Raw genomic sequence first — 15242 nt, forward strand, 5'->3', positions numbered from 1 at the left:
GTGGAGGGTGTCTGGTCATGGCATTTGGCTGAGTGGAGCTGGCGGAAACATGACGAACGTGGATGCCGGCGTCTGGGTGTTTGGAGGAGGAGTTGGTGGAGGTGACGGGTGCGGGAGACGGACGGGTTGCCGTGTGGCCCTCGTCCTGTGGCTGGGGCAACTCTTCTATGTTCCAACGTCGCTGCTCTTCCTCATCCTCATCCTCATCCTCATCCTCATCCTCGCCGTCTCAAAACCTGCACCTCACCTCTCAACTGCATCCAGCCTCGGCTTTCTTGTCATCACTCCACTGCATCTCTCTTGTCAAATGGCGACCTGGTGCCTGAGACGAGACGCCTCTGCCGATTCGCATAAGCCGCCACCGCCGTCCACTTCACCACTCGGACTGCTGCCACCAACCTCCCATTTCCATACTCTCCAGTAATCGCGTCTCGGCATTTAAAAGCGCCAGTGGCGCTGAGCCACAGCCGCTGTTGCTGGGCGTTGTTGACGACGACGCATCGTCGCAGCTGAACAGGGCAAAGCCACCACCAGCCCGCCTCTCGCCTCTCGTTGCTCGCCGACAACAACTGCCCGCGTGTTTTCAACAACAAGTCGTCAACAGGATGTCGCGTTAAGCTTCAGCGTAGGGGTTTTGAAGAATGCACCTGCACACCCTGACCCGGCTCTCCATCCATTGTCCATTACCCGGGCCTGCGCCTTTGGGCCGGCCAATCACAAAAAATGAGAGCCCAACATGGCAGGCGAGGGGATGCTTGCGAACAATTGAAGGTTGCGCAAGCCTCGCTGACTGAGTGACTGAGTGACTGAGTGACTGAGTGACTGACTGACTGACTCTCTTGCAAGATTACTCTCATTCCTCCGCAATCGTCCTGCAACCCGTCGAATCAAAAATCCCTGGCAAACATGGTATGGTAGCAGGAAGCGGCGGTGAAATAATGTCTTGCTCCCCCGTGCGACGCCCGGTGCAAACGTTCCGTGGCCCTAATCTTTGTGTGCGATGCCGCAATAGCAAGCCCAGTATGAGACGAGCTGCACTTAAGCTTCTTCCATCTATATGCGCCAGCAAACACACCACCACTCTGGCTGGGGTCGGTCGCGGGAGTCAAGTAAGCAAGCAAGCTTTTGCACCCCGCCCCTCCCCCTTTCCCCGTCGTATCCTACCCTGTTGCCCGATTTTTCCGCCGCTCTCGTCGGCGGCTCCTTACTCCTGCTGCTGCTGCTGCTGTGCAAAGCAAGATTCATCTGGCATGTTCGCCGCGCCGTGCGATGCTTGTTTGTCCACCCCACCGCCACCGCCGCCTGCGTCCCATACACCGTCAGCGCTATAGTATAGAACCAACCGTCTCATGCGCCCTGGGTCCTCCCTCGACGCCCACACGCACCAAAGCAACCCATTCTCGCCGGGCGCGCCTTGGGTCACCTTGGCCGATTTTAATCTTGTCCCCTTGGCCACTTGTTCGTCCGTTGCGTGTCTGTAATCATCCCGCGGATCAGCACATTGCAATGTACAACACATGTGCCGCGGCCTCCCTTTTTTTTTTTTTTTTTTTTTTTTTTTTCTTATATTCGACGGATTACCGTGACCAAGGCTTGCAAGCCACGGGATGGAAAGCGTCTTACTCGCAGTAGGTAGGGTATGAGGAATTGTTTCTATTAATGACACGGGTTTTTGTTTTATGCCACGCTCTTGGAGCCATTGAAAAGCAGCCACGTGGACGGGCGTTGAGGGTGAAAGGAAGATTCCAGCAGAGAGGAAGCTTAGCAAGCGGACTCGAGAAGGCCGAAGTGTTTGGTCTTTCCTTTGTCCTCTCTTTAACAACCACTCGATCGCCATTCCCTGTCAATGACAGACGGAGACTGTAATCTCAATTGCCTGCGCCGGCGGCACCATGCCTATCTACGAGACCGACAAGGGAAAAAGCAAGGACGGGAATAAGCAAGTACTGTTCCCTCCCCGATTCTGCGTGGCACTCTCAGACTTGCCAAACATCTTGAAGTGGCCACTGCCTGCCATACCTCCTACTCTATTCTGCGCTTGGATTTCTTCTGTTGCTTCCTCTCTTTCTTCTTTTGAATCCTCTTCTGTTTCCTCTCGTCCTTCACTTCCTTCTTCAGCTCCCTTTCAAACTCCCTCAAATAATTCCTCACTCCAATCTTCACAGCCGGCTCCTCGAGATTGTCCGCGAATGCCCGCATGAAGAGTACTATCTCCATCAAGGGTGCAGTGATGTGGAATAGACGAGAGGAGGAGTCCGACGAGGAGTAAAGTGGAGGGGGAGGAGAAGCGGGAGGAGAGTCAGGCCGGGAAGTGTAAGGTGGAGGTGGTGATTGAGGAAGGGAAACATCAGATGGTGTTGTTCCTGGAGGTGGTAGGGAGGGAGAGGGAGAAGAAGGAAATGGTGGTGAAGATGGGGACGACGCAGAAGAAGAACTGGAAGATGATGGAACAGGTGATGGCAAAGGAGAAAGACAATTGGAACATGAAGATGTTGATGGAATTGGTGGCGAGGGAAAAGAAGAGGAGGGACATGGCCACGGCCATTCAGTTGATCGTGCGGGGTGAACTTCGTCCACATTGCTCCATCCAGACACTGTGTGTCTGCAATGAGGCTTGTGCCCAAGATGATGCCGAAAGGACGATGGGCAACGGTGCGAGTGGCTCTAGATTCCAAATTAGCCATGTGTAACTCACTATGGAGGCATTCAATACTCGTCGCAGTGGGGAGTCTATGTCGCTGCTTTCATCGTCGCTTTCGTCCTTGTCGTCGGCGTCATCGTCGGCGTTGTTACCCTCAATGTTGTCTCTGTCATCCAAATGCGGCCCTTGCTGCGGAAATCCCACATTGAAACCTGTTTCCGAGGATACCTCATACACCTCCCAGTCCTCTGGAGAATTTTTCAATACCCAACCCAGCTTGCACGTCGGGTCCACTTCTTGTTTGAAGTCGTCGAAATATTCTTTGAGTGTCCGCGTTCTGGCAAGAAGCATGTTCTCTGACCAGTACGACCGCATGCTGCCTTTACAGCCATCCAACATGCTTCTGTCTTGCAGGAGGATACACCGAAATTGAATTTGGGGCATTTGCGTATGAAGCTTTTGCAAAGGACCCCAGCGCTTGTTCTTTGTCTGCCATGGAGGGAATTCACGAGTGGGAACGACCAGATCAATGGTTCGTAGGCCAGAAAACCTGGCTAGTGTCTTGCAAGCATCGTAGATTCCTGGGTCTGAGGCACCAGAACATTCGATCGTAACATGTCGCAATAATCCATAGCACTGTGGGCTGACAAATTTGCTGAGAAAGGCCTCCAAGGTTAACCATCCGTATTCGCTTCCCGTGAAAAGAAGATTTTTGCACAGACAGAACCTGCTGGCCTCATCTTTGATTGTTTTGGAAAGGCGCAGGACTTTCAGCGCAGGGCTGGTGGCCCTTTCGTACGTCCAGACTCCAATGGCGACATCTGGGAATAGGGTTTGGTATATGGCCTTACGGCAGGGCCAATCCATGTCCATAAAGCCAATGGACTGGCGTGGCTGCTGTCAATCAGCAGTTGTTCAGATACATTACAAGGAGATTTGGATAGCCCACAGTGTACTCAAAATCGGCGTCCTCGACGGAGGAGGCTGACCAGACTTGGTTCTTGGTGGACGCCTCGCCATCTTCTCCTGTTGCCACATGTGTGTAGTTTGAAGACGTGATGTACTTCCGATACAACATCTCATAAAGTTCAAATTGTGGCTCTTGAATGCCTTCAATGAATCCTTGGCGGATTTCTGCTTTGCCTTCTTCAATCGCTCTTTTGAAAAAGGCTGATTTGGCCATGTCAGGCAAGTCAGGACTTTCTTCGCGGCAGCGCAAAGGTGGTAGAGGTCGTAGAGCAGACTTGGAGAGGATGGATGAAAAGACGCCGGATTCGATACGATTCAGATTGAGGCGGACCACTCTGGTAGGGAATAAGCTGCTCAAAAGGGATGAAGATACATATTCTGGGTGAGGCTCATAGGTAATATGTGGGTAAGGATAATTGTCGACGTGGTGTGGTGTTCAGACCGTACTGAGAAGGTGTTGGCGCGACGCCTGCGCAGCTTCCTTTCCTGCAACAAGCTCAGAACGACCTGCCAGACACATGCTCAACTAAGCGCACAAACAGCGAACTCCAAAAGTGAGCCTTACCCGCATGCTTCCAACTGGGAGCGCCTATTGTTAGCCTTCTTCCTTACAGAAGTAGGTCAAACAAAGCGAGGTTTCTTTCGCTCCATTATTTCTACATCTGAGCGAGTCTGGGTACGTCTCAAAAGTCAGCAAATCTTCAAGCATTCTCATCGACGAGCAGTGGTAGAGAGCACATTACCAATGGGGCAAACCAGAGCAATGAATTGGTACACGGCAGAAACCACTATTTGCCGGTCTGATTACATGTAAGAGCTTTGAAAATCAATCATGCATGTCCTGAACTTTGGGCTTTCTGATTTGGAGCAACAAGGAGCCAACATGCACGTAGCGATCAAGCCCTCATCCAGCAAACTCTTCTGCTTTCGTGTAGTGAGAAGCTGGAAGAAAGCAGCAGAATTCTCCAAAGATGAAAACAAGTCAAAAGGGCGGAAACAGCAACATCCTTTGGGATTTGCCAATTCTGACCACCACTGAACCTTTCCGAGCGCGTCCAATATGTCGATGTTGTTATGACCGTCTTGAACAGGGCACGAGGGTCGCAAAGGCAAGAAGAAGCACACTTGATGCTTCCAGTGCGGGGAAAGTTTGCGATGTATGCAGAAGATCCAATTTGGATAATTTGGTAGCGATGGAGGGAATAGTTGTTGTTGCAGAGTCGAGGGCGAGGTTCAGTCGAATCGGTACACGCTTCGCCGAAGACCGAGAATCGTCCGTCATTTCTCGTCTCTACCTCCATGGGTACCTAGCCGTTCGCACCTCCTTCCCACTAAACCAACACAATACCACGCCTTCGTCTTGCTCGTCGCCATGTCGTGTATCATCATCAATGGCATCGACATGTTTCCAGAAGGGCTCAACCAGGATGGGCGCTCGAACAGCAGTTCGCGCGCGCCGTGCTCGCGTATGGATCAATGATTTCACAGGGACCTCCTAGGTCACGATGACGTCATAGGACATCGACAAGCCAGATCCAGGACTTCATCACTGCCCATATATCGCGATTTTTGTCACATTTCAGCACCGCAAACTACCCACACTCCATCTCCCAAAGCCAATCGCGTATGATTCCTCCATACACATTGCGCGCCAATCACCTACGACCGAAATGTCCTCTCAAAAGCCCATCACCGCATACCCCTCTGAAGAGCTCAAAGCTCAAGACCAGGAAGGTGGCCCTGGCCTTGACTCGAAGCTTGCACCTGCAGCAAACTTCACGCAGCTCGAGTTCTGGACAGACGACGGCAAGCCGTACTTGCAGGAATATGAAGGCCGAGGCCTTCTCAAGGACAAAGCTGCCTTGATCACTGGAGGCGATTCTGGCATCGGCCGCGCTGTAGCTCTGCTCATGGCCAAGGAGGGCGCCGACGTTACCTTTGTATACCTGCCGGAAGAAGAGGAGGACGCACAATGGACAAAATCTCAGATCGAGAAAGCTGGTCGGAAGGCAAACTTGCTGGCGCTGGACGTGAAGGAGGAGGCCAACTGCGAAAAGGCAGTGGAAAGCCACTTGAAGGCTTTTGGCAAGCTGAGCGTCTTGGTCAACAACAGTACGTATCCCAATCTAGAGATTGGAGGGCTATATGCTGATTCTCTCCGTCGCGGAACAGGTGCTATGCAAGAAATTTGCGAAGACTTGCGTGACATTGACTTGTCAGTGGTCGAAAAGACTTACCGCACAAATATCCTGTCCATGTTCGCGCTCACCAAATACGCCCTGCCGCACATGAAGCGCGGCTCCTCTATCGTCAACTCGACCTCAGTTGCAGCTTATATGGGCAACCCACAGCTCGTTGACTACTCGTCAACAAAGGGCGCCATCGCAACCTTTACGAGAGCGCTGGCTCAACAACAAGCAAAGCATGGCATCAGGGTCAACGCTGTAGCGCCCGGCATCATCTGGACGCCGCTCCAGCCCGCAACAAAGGGAGCCCCAAAGGAAGCCATGAGGGGTCTTGGTGTCGGACAGGAGCCATTGAACCGCCCTGGTATGCCTGTCGAAGTCGCCACGGCGTACGTTTTCCTGGCAAGTCCGTATGGGTCGTACTTTACGGGCGAGGTGCTACACAGCAACGGAGGCATTGAAATGCAGGGGTAATTTTGGAGCTTCGAGCCGTCGTAGTTAATGAATCATGAAAAGCATGCAGCGGCATTCACACAATTTTACTTGGCTTCCTTGAGCATTCAAACAGCGTGTCAATGATCTCAGAGCATCCGTGTACCAGACCACTCCAAAACGCTCCCCTGCGGCCATTCGGAGAGACCAAGTGATCATCCTCTCCCGCAGGCTATACTCCAATGGCAAAGCCCGCTCTGACGTCCACGCGAAGCAAACCATGCAGCATACCACAAGAGATCGCCCTGGGCTGCCTCGGAAATCCGGATACTGTTGCATTTGAAAGTGGGCCCCACGCCGGGGCGCTCCATATAATCCACCACGCCCGCCCTCTCGTCCCCCAGACAGACGACCAGGTACCTGCATCATCCATCAATCCATCCATCCACAACCTCCGCATCTATTCTCCCACCTCGCGCCTCCAAACGCCACCACCACCATGAAAACAAGACAAGCCAACCCATCGCGCCTCTCCGCCACCTCCGCACATTCAAAAACGCCTTTCCCACCAACAACAACATCATCATCATCAATGCATTCAAATCGCCAATCACAAAATCAATACCCATACCCGTACGTACGCTCGCGCAAAAAAGCGGTCTACGCCGGCGCCAACAAAGCACAGCTCTCCCTGCCTCCCTCTCCGCCTTCGCAAAAACGCATCCTCGCTAACACGCAGCCGCAGGCCCAAGCACAGCGCCACCGCCGAGCCAGACGCTGCGCCGGGCGCCGCGCGGCGATCAGCAACAGACGCCGTCGAGCTGCAGCACCCCGTGCCCAAGCGGCCGGCCGTACGTCATGCGCTGGAGAACTTTGAGCGGCGGTCCGACGAGTTCGATCGCCATTGGGGCGTCAGCGCTTTTTCTTCTTCGTCGGGGGACTCGTCGGTTGGCGATGATGGTGATGGTGATGGAGATGGGTATGGGTGTGGGGATGACGATGGGGAGAGTAGGAGTGTGAGGAGTAGGCGCCGCAGGAGTTGGGCTAGTTGGGGCAGTCGCGAGTCGGAACGATCGAGGGATAGGGTTGTTAGGGGGCTGGAGTCGGTGCGGAGGCGTGTGAGTCGTCTGTCGGGGCTTTGGAGGCGTGGGTAAGTAGGTGAGCAAGTGAGTGGGTTGAGGGTGCAAGCGTCGGGTGGTTAAGCGGCTGCTGTAGTATTTTTGTCACGATTTTACGAATGTAGGTAGCGGATTCTAATTGGCTTCTTGAGCACTTGTAATGGGGCAGTCCAACTCAAGTGACCGTCTTCCTTCAACTCTTCGATCCATTCATTCCCTTATGTCATTCATTCTACTGAGATCTATGCTGGATAGTCAGCTGCTGCGCACAATGTCTGTGGCGTTCAGTCTGATCTTACTGAAGTTTCAAGACTGCAGGCTCGACAGGCAGCGCTGCCGCTCGCAAAGACGAAAATTTGGCCATCACTGACCAAGAGGTGACCTGTAGGTCTCCGGATTCGCGCGACGCACCTCATCCGCGCTGTCAAAGACCTCATCAATCCTCATGTGGAGCACCCTGAGAGCGAACGCAAAGCGCTCGTGTTCACTCGGACTGTCGCGGAGGGCCTTGGGCAGGCGAGCAAACCAGCGCTCGCCAAAGTACTCGATGGCATGGCGGCGGTAGTGCTCCTTGAAGGCTTGGAAGGCGGCCGTCTCTGCTGCTTGCTCTTCGGGAGACAGGATGGTCTGGGGCTCGCTCATTGTGACGGTTTCAGTGGTAGGTCGAGAACTGTGGGAGAGGGAACTGAGAAAGTGTGAGCGTGAAGTCGGATGGTTTAGGGATTTCGCCAGCAAAAGAAATACCTGAAGGTAGCGACGCGACCTGTCGGGAACTGGTTGTCAAAGACTGTTGTTGGTCTTTGGTCAGGGTCAGGAGCGAGTTGGTTTTCCATGGTGTTGGCTGTCGCCGGGGAAGCAAAGGATGAGGAGATGCGCCGTCTTCTCCGTCGACATCACAAGTAATGGCACATAGGGCGAGCTTCTCTGAAGAACAGGCAATTGAAGCTCTTGTGAGAGAGATAGAAAAGTCAAGAGACTCAATCGTTCAGCAGGGCGAACGGGGAGCATCCAATCTCCAAGCTGTTGGAGCTGGGGCACGTTCATTGAAATTATGAAAAGGGATGAGAAACACCCGATGTTAATTGCAATGACGGGTACTTATGCTAGTAAAGCTCAATTCCACTAGCTTCATGTATCCTTCTTCGCCTTCTCCGTTTCCTTGCATCGCCCTGTTGAATTCTTAGCCACCAGGCACAATACGCGTTTCCACTTGGTCTTACTGAAAGCTTGAGTTTGCAGCCTGGAAAGCGCTACTCGAGAGTGCGATATTGAGGCTAACAATGCTCGAATAGTCTGTAGACTCGATTTCAGACTGGCTTATAGCGCCGGTGACGCTCTCATTTAGCGTTGTCCAGCAACGGCTCCAACAATGGCTTTGGGCGGTCATCCGCTCTGGTATCATCGTACTCGTCGGGCTCAGTCGTCTCGAGTGTCGTCCGGCGAACCTGGGTCTTCTCAGAAGTTGACTGTTCGCTTGAATCGATGTCCGGGGGATCATCGAAGCCGAGGCAGTGAGTCATCAACTCGGCCACTTTCTTTTCGGTTGGGGAGCGCGCTTGAACCTCGTCCTCGATCGTCGCCTCGATGTCCGTCTCAAGCATCTTAAGAAGAGCTGAGAATATTCTTGGGCCCTCTGGACGTTCAGAAAAGCTGGGAAGGGTGGCGACAAGGGTTTGATGAATGGCTTCTTGAAGAGCAGCGCGGAAACCGTTACGAAAGCCCTCCGAGTCACCCGCAGGCGCTTCTTGCTCAATGTTTTTGGTGGTGCGGAGTTCGTCCATGGTGAGCAGCGTAGTGAGAGCTTGACAGCTCGCAAGAAGGATGTTCAGGCGATTTATGCAGGCCGCGAGAGCGTGAAAGCAAAGCAACCGGATAGCCAGGAGACAGAGATTGGTTATTGTCAGCTGAAGGATGTGTGAAGCGATGGTTAGTTGAAAGGACTTCTCTTACGTATTGAGAGGTCGATGTAGTGAGCGATGAAGAGGAAGGTGCGCACTGTCTGCTTAGATTCCTTCCCAAAGGATGACAAAATGCCAGAGCGCTGAAATCACGCTTCCCACATGGACAGTGCGAGGGAGCAACAAGCTCCTGTGAGCCTGAATGCCTTTGAGGGATGCTCAGGCATGCATGATGAACAATGGAGAGAATTCAAGCCTGGGGTCAAGAGTGCGAATGGAACTGCTCAACCTCAAAACAGTTTCGCATTCAAAAAGTATGTAGGCTTGAACGTGGCAAAGCAAGGATGCGCCTATGTACACTCGAATCCTGATTGAAAGCAGAAAGGGTATATCGACACTGACCTACTGCTCGCTTGCCCTCTCTTCGGCACACCTCAGCCAAGCCTTGCCTTAGAGCTGGCTCTGACTCTCGCCATTCTCCCAGGGAATGCCAATTTTCTCGAGCAGCCTCGTGAGCACCCCGGTATCGTTCCTCAGCGCCTCCCACTGGTTGCTTTCTTTTACCATCAAGGTACCGCCAAGAACGGTGCCGTTCAATTCCACCAGGTCCAATTCTGTGCCATCTTCAAGCCTGAGCTTGTCTCCACCCCTCCTCCGCGGGCAGATGACCATGGCAGAAGTCGTGATTGCCAAATTGTAAGAGATTGATGACGACCCGTCCTCGGTGGAGTGGAGAGTAAGTTCGCCAGGGTGGTTCGAAATGTAGCGGCGGACGTAGTCGACCGCCGTGCTGTAAAGAGCAGTGTAGATGGTGTGCAGAACGGCAGCAGAAGGATTGGGCGGAATCCGGAACGCAAAGTGCGAAAATGGCAAACCGGGGTTGGATACAAAGCCAGTAGAGCCTACAAATTGTGAATTAGTCATCATGAAGCGATTGAGGCCTGGTTGGCATTGTAGTGGCAGACGCAGGTGGGGGAAAGAAGTGTAAACAAGAAACATCCCAAGCTCCAGACCATGATGGTGATGGGCATCATTCAAACTCCCCAGAAGGATGCATAGTGGGGTAGTCAGTGGTGGTGTGTGCCCCGACTTTTGCTACCAGGTCTCGGATTACATCCCAGTTGGTCCGTGGGATCCAGAAGAGAGGGGTCATACCAATATAGCTCGAGTTTAGAACTCTGTCAACAAGCAACTCCCAACCTTTCGTCTCCACGCCGCTGTACATATTGTCCACGGGCAGAAACTGCAGATGCCTGTGAGGCTGGCTGGCGCCGCTGTGCTCGCCGCTGTTGAAAAATGCGAACAGCTTCGCGTCCGGCCCCTTGGCCCGCTCCCATTCCGTCAAGCAGCTGTAAGTAGCAGCAAGGTCACCGCGCTCCAGGATATGCGTCTGCGGTTTGTTCTTCTTGGTCGCAATGATCAAATGGTCGCGAATCACGGGGTACTTGTTTAGCACCAGGATATGGGTGGGCGCATCAGGTTCCGGGATGGCAGCGACGAAGAGGTCGGGCGAAGGAGACTCGAAGGGGTCAAACTTCTTTTTGGGGGTGTCTTCCGGGGTTGACGAGGCATCAGCCGTGGGCTTCTTTGCCAGGGCTGGACAGTAGCGAAGTTGAAACTAGATGTATGGAGCAGGCATCAGTGATACGTCGGGCAAGGCGAGTCCAAGGAGGTTGGGAAGTGGCTTTACTTACGCACCGGTATGCCTGCGGTCGTATTGATGGTGCACACTTCGGTGGCAGAGAAGATCAAGCTTCCGTTTTGCGAAGCAGCCGAGAACTGGGTCTCGACAAGGTCGGGCAGCGGCCTGGGAAGGTTGACGCGCATGGCGGTGGAGGATGAGGAGGACAGTCTGGGGCAGGTCGCCCGGAGGCGGGCGAATCGAGGGGAACGGGCACCGCCTGTTGGAGCAACGAGAAGAGGACGAGGGCAGATCAGAATCAGACGAGGTTGACGAAGACAGAGACCGAGGGAGGCGTAAACACCATGGCGTGCAAACATTTGATGGAGGGAAGCCGGGGGTATTTCGAAGGGGCACCACCTGTCGCATGACGAAGACGGCCCCTGCCGAGCGGGTACCGAACCGCCCGCCCCACCCCTGCAGGCCTGATCTCAACACTCCCGTCGACGCCGTCTCGTCTCGCCATCGATCACCCGCCAGACGCGTCCATCCAACTCGAAGCACTCAAGCACTCACGCATCCCGCTGCTTCTTCGCACAACATCTTCTCATTACCACGCTGCGCTGCGGCGCATTCGAAACATCTCAGGCAACCCGAATCCGACGACAGCCAAAAAAAAAAAAAAAAAAAAAAAAAAAAGCAGCGAAGAATAGCCCCGAATGACGAAAGAGCAGCCAAAAAGAGCAAGGAAACAAGAGGATCCCGAGTCAAACTGTTCATGTGCCAGCGACATGAACCCCCAACAAACGCCACTAGAAAGAATGCATCGCTGCGACCAAGTGTGCTGCTTCCTAGCTGTGTCCGTGGATCTTGAGCCACATCTTCTTGCATGTCGCGTTGCCAAAGTGATACGACCCGCCATTGTCCCTGATGTAGTCGGCGACATCCTTCCACAGAATCTTGTTTGGATCAATGTACATGTCCACGTCCGAATTCGAAACGAAGCGGCCGACAAAGTGCTTGGACACGGCCTCGCGAAGCAGCTGAATCTGGAATTGTTCCGTCAATGATCCGTCCGCCACGCTATTCACAAGGCTGACTTACGTCTCTGCGCTGCCAAACTGGCTTGCGCACCCGGTCTTTTCGCTGCTTGGTGAGCGCTCTGTAACGACCTCGCAGCGTCGACTCTGCTTCTGTGAAGCCACCTTGTTGCTTGATCATCTTGTAAGTCCAACCCGCCCTCTTCTTGTCGACGAGAAAGTCGTTCTTCCAAGCCTCCTCCTCGTCCGAAGGGCCAACGATCCGGCGTTGTCGAAGGTTGCGGAGTGAGTATCCCGCTGCCTGAGGCCCCTCGACCACGTCATTTTGGCACTGTGCCTCCGCTGGCACGTCTTCCCAATCAGATGCTGGGGAAGCTTGAGAGTAGGTCAGTGCGGGAACATCGCTGCCGAAACTGGAATTCTCGCCCGTCCATAGCATTTGGCCCGGGTAGAAGCTTGTCGAAGGGACTGGCGAAGGCTTGCTCTCGCTCTCGCTGCTGGAGAATCCAAGCTCCGGCCCATTCCACACGGGAAGTCCGGTGTAGTGGTTCTCCAATAGAGGATTCTTGCTCAGAACGTTGCCGCAAGGAGCAGTTGAAGCCGGAGAGGGTGCGACATCTTGAACGACCGCGTGGTCAGCTCGCGGCAACATGTCATCATACTGATTGGTTGGATGGAGCCATGCCCACGCGCTGCCGTGCAGAGCTTGGGGCTCTGTGAATGGCGAGTCTTCCGTTTTGTGACTTGATCGAAAGGCAGGGCTTGTCTCGGCATCTGTCAAGGGCGCATTCAACAGCGTCGATGGAGCCTGGTCGACCTCCTGGTTGGAAGGGACAGAGTAGAGCGGAGTCTGACGAGGCGCATCAACTCCCTCTCCATATCCAAAGGAAAGGTCCGGAGCACTTGTGACCCTTGGCCCCCGCCAGTCCTCACTGTCCTTGACAACATTCTCATGGTATGCGCCAGGTGTCTGCCACTCAGATGAAGGGCCTTGCGTGATGGTTGCGCGGGATGAGGTGAGACCCCAGCTGTCATAGGGAGACGCAGGCACTTCCTCCTTGTACAAATCCACGGACTCGCGCTGAAGACCTTCAGAGATGCCGTTGTGTCCGGCATGGTACGCGTGCGGAATGCCAGAGCAGCATTGCTCCAACTGAGAGAATTGCTACCACGGTGAGCAGGAACACCTTGCGGCTGGAGCACCGATGACTTACATTCCATTCGGGGCTCGCCATTGATACCTCTGTCTCAAAGCCAAGGCTGTAATCAAATGGCACCGAGTGGAACCTGTATTGAGCAGCTTGCGCTTGCTTTGATGGTGCCAGGACGTATCGTGAAGGCGGTGAGAATATCATCTTGTGATTGTTCATGCTGCTTGACTTTGGCCGCTGGTTGGACTGATGCTGGGCCTCAAAGCTTCTCGCGGTAGCAGTCACCCGATGGTACTGGCGAATCTGGTTCTTTCTTTTTCCTATTGTTTGGGATATCTTTCACCGCTATTCTGGCGAAAGAAGGGCCTTGAGAAAAGTTTGAAGCCTCCTTTGTTGTGTATGGCTATGTTGCAGATTGCGGCATGTACGGTGCTGTCGCTAGGGAGCATGCATCAGAGACATTGAACGTGGATGGTGGTGGCTGCAGCGGAGTTGGCAAAATGGCCACGTACTGACCGCCTCGTTGATACAGACAATGCCGACGCAGTTACCCTTGAGCTCTCAACCACGTCTTATATCGAACCGACGGCCTCTCCAAGGCACCCAGGCTTCCACTTCAGAAGAAGAATCGACCAGTCGGCCAACTCGTCGGTCTAGGTATCTGCTGGCATCCATGTCAGAGGTCCATCTCAGCAGGAGAGCGGCAGAGAATGTGTTTTCCGTACCTCGTCCCACCCCTTCGCCGACGACTCACTAGGAGAGGTACTTGCTGTTTTGGGCAGGGGTTGGAGAGCTGGTGACCTATTCGTTCGGTTGTCGCGCTCGTACTGGTTCTTGCTCCGACGATTGGCAAATACGACAACAAAGTGTTCGAGTGGCTTTCAGAGACAGCCAACGAGGTGGAGAGAGGTGTTTGCAGATGAGAAGCCGAAGAGTGAGGTGTCAATGGTAAAAGATCAAAAGCCAACGGCCCGTTTTCATTGCTGGAATCAGGCGCGGCTCAGTGTGGACTGTGCTGGCTGGGTGGTATCATTAAGGGATCGGTCGGAGTCCGGATGCGCCGCTATCTCAAACGTAGTTCCCAAGGTCGAGGTCAATCTCAACGGAGATCTTCACCATGGCGTTTGACAGGCACCGCGGGAAGAAAAGTTTCTTCCTCCGCGCGAGAGCCATGTCTGTGCTTCCAATGGCGAGACCAAGGCAGGACGGCCATGGCGGCAATCGGCCTACGGGAGTGAACGGCGTAGCCAACGCTCGTTCTCATTTCTGATGCTGGCATGGTCTGTGGAAGCATTGCCAGAGTCCCGCTTCAAGAGTCCACAAGAGAGGTCCCTGGTGGTCGCATTTCCCAAAAGGGAAATACTGGGCTCACACGAAGCAAGAGGGTGAGACACAAAGCCTACATTGACTGCTTTGCAAAGGCAGCCTTTCCAACACCGTCTCGATTTCGGACTAGAAAAATTCAGCATGGGGGCAGAGTAGCGAGGCCCCGCGGTGCTTCCAAGGCTCCGTTCTGCGGGATTCCATGATGACCTGTCAGAGAGAGTCGTCAGTGTTCCCAACTTTGACCAGGCTTGAGCCTGTCAGTTTCGGGACCATGCAGGTGACAGACCGGCCACGACCTGCACGGTTGAGCTGACAGCCCAATCGAACCACTTGCCGAAGAGGGCAAATCCCCGCAACTGCAGGACTGGGGTTTGTCTTTTGGGGATTTTGCGAGATCCGATCGTGCCGAGCGTCCAACCACGCTTCATGTCGACGCAGCTGCAAGATCTGCCAATTCCCAGGAAATGGCCGCATTCTTCTCCTGCGTGAGCAGACATTTTGCATAGGGATACGTCCCTTGAGACGTCGCGAATTCTACGGACGATACCACGCGCTTTTGGTGACATCCAGGACCTGTCATTCCACTATTGCAACGGTCGCACTGCCTCCACGTGTGTATGTGCCCGCCTCAAAAAGGACGCCGTTTTTTGACAGCGCCATTGTGAAAGGTGGCTTTTTCTTTTCTGGCTCGGCGTGGTCGCAAAAACGAAGGAGGTTGCGTAACGTGTTGCGCTTGTTCGCCCACGTCCGGAAGCCCCCCAAGTCGTGCCGTCGCACCGCATCTGCAGCGACTCCTCGCAGAGCCTGTCTCTTGCCTATATGCACCTTGCAATGTCACCGACGACTGACTGGGGTCGCTC

The 15242-nt window shown here is 53.9% G+C and overlaps 6 protein-coding genes across 6 annotated transcripts; 2 read left to right on the forward strand and 4 right to left on the reverse strand.

Moving 5' to 3' along the window:
* Window positions 1-7: 7 nt before the first annotated feature.
* On the forward strand, window positions 8-899 carry IWZ02DRAFT_444214 (uncharacterized protein). The gene is made up of 2 exons (XM_066767092.1): window positions 8-794; window positions 847-899. Exon 1 carries the CDS (start codon window positions 50-52, stop codon window positions 422-424), a length of 375 nt encoding a protein of 124 aa, XP_066625181.1. The 5' UTR covers window positions 8-49; the 3' UTR covers window positions 425-794; window positions 847-899.
* A 274-nt stretch (window positions 900-1173) lies between these two features.
* Window positions 1174-1929, reverse strand: IWZ02DRAFT_178966 (uncharacterized protein). Its single transcript, XM_066762268.1, has one exon. The coding sequence runs from the start codon at window positions 1835-1837 to the stop codon at window positions 1205-1207; it is 633 nt and encodes a 210-aa protein (XP_066625182.1). The 5' UTR covers window positions 1838-1929; the 3' UTR covers window positions 1174-1204.
* Window positions 1930-2381: 452 nt separating this feature from the next.
* On the reverse strand, window positions 2382-3940 carry IWZ02DRAFT_178964 (uncharacterized protein). The gene is made up of 2 exons (XM_066762267.1): window positions 3591-3940; window positions 2382-3535 (listed from the first exon to the last, which is right to left on the reverse strand). Exons 1-2 carry the CDS (start codon window positions 3822-3824, stop codon window positions 2546-2548), a joined length of 1224 nt encoding a protein of 407 aa, XP_066625183.1. The 5' UTR covers window positions 3825-3940; the 3' UTR covers window positions 2382-2545.
* Window positions 3941-5038: 1098 nt separating this feature from the next.
* Window positions 5039-6333, forward strand: IWZ02DRAFT_444219 (short chain dehydrogenase/ reductase-like protein). Its single transcript, XM_066767093.1, has 2 exons — window positions 5039-5722; window positions 5783-6333. The coding sequence occupies exons 1-2, from the start codon at window positions 5281-5283 to the stop codon at window positions 6268-6270; spliced, it is 930 nt and encodes a 309-aa protein (XP_066625184.1). The 5' UTR covers window positions 5039-5280; the 3' UTR covers window positions 6271-6333.
* Window positions 6334-9528: 3195 nt separating this feature from the next.
* Window positions 9529-11071, reverse strand: IWZ02DRAFT_497211 (HIT-like domain-containing protein; the record flags this gene model as incomplete). The annotated part of the gene is made up of 3 exons (XM_066770184.1): window positions 9529-10146; window positions 10400-10862; window positions 10943-11071. 3 exons carry the CDS (start codon window positions 11069-11071, stop codon window positions 9695-9697), a joined length of 1044 nt encoding a protein of 347 aa, XP_066625185.1. The 3' UTR covers window positions 9529-9694.
* Window positions 11072-11760: 689 nt separating this feature from the next.
* IWZ02DRAFT_444227 (uncharacterized protein) lies at window positions 11761-12523 on the reverse strand (the record flags this gene model as incomplete). The annotated part of the gene is made up of 1 exon (XM_066767094.1): window positions 11761-12523. A coding segment is annotated over exon 1 (392 nt), but the record flags the coding sequence as incomplete, so codon positions are not given.
* Between the last annotated feature and the right edge of the window lie 2719 nt (window positions 12524-15242).

The sequence above is a fragment of the Phyllosticta citriasiana genome (assembly GCF_038021145.1).
Source record: "Phyllosticta citriasiana strain CBS 120426 chromosome Unknown IWZ02scaffold_3, whole genome shotgun sequence".
NCBI lineage: Eukaryota > Fungi > Ascomycota > Dothideomycetes > Botryosphaeriales > Phyllostictaceae > Phyllosticta > Phyllosticta citriasiana.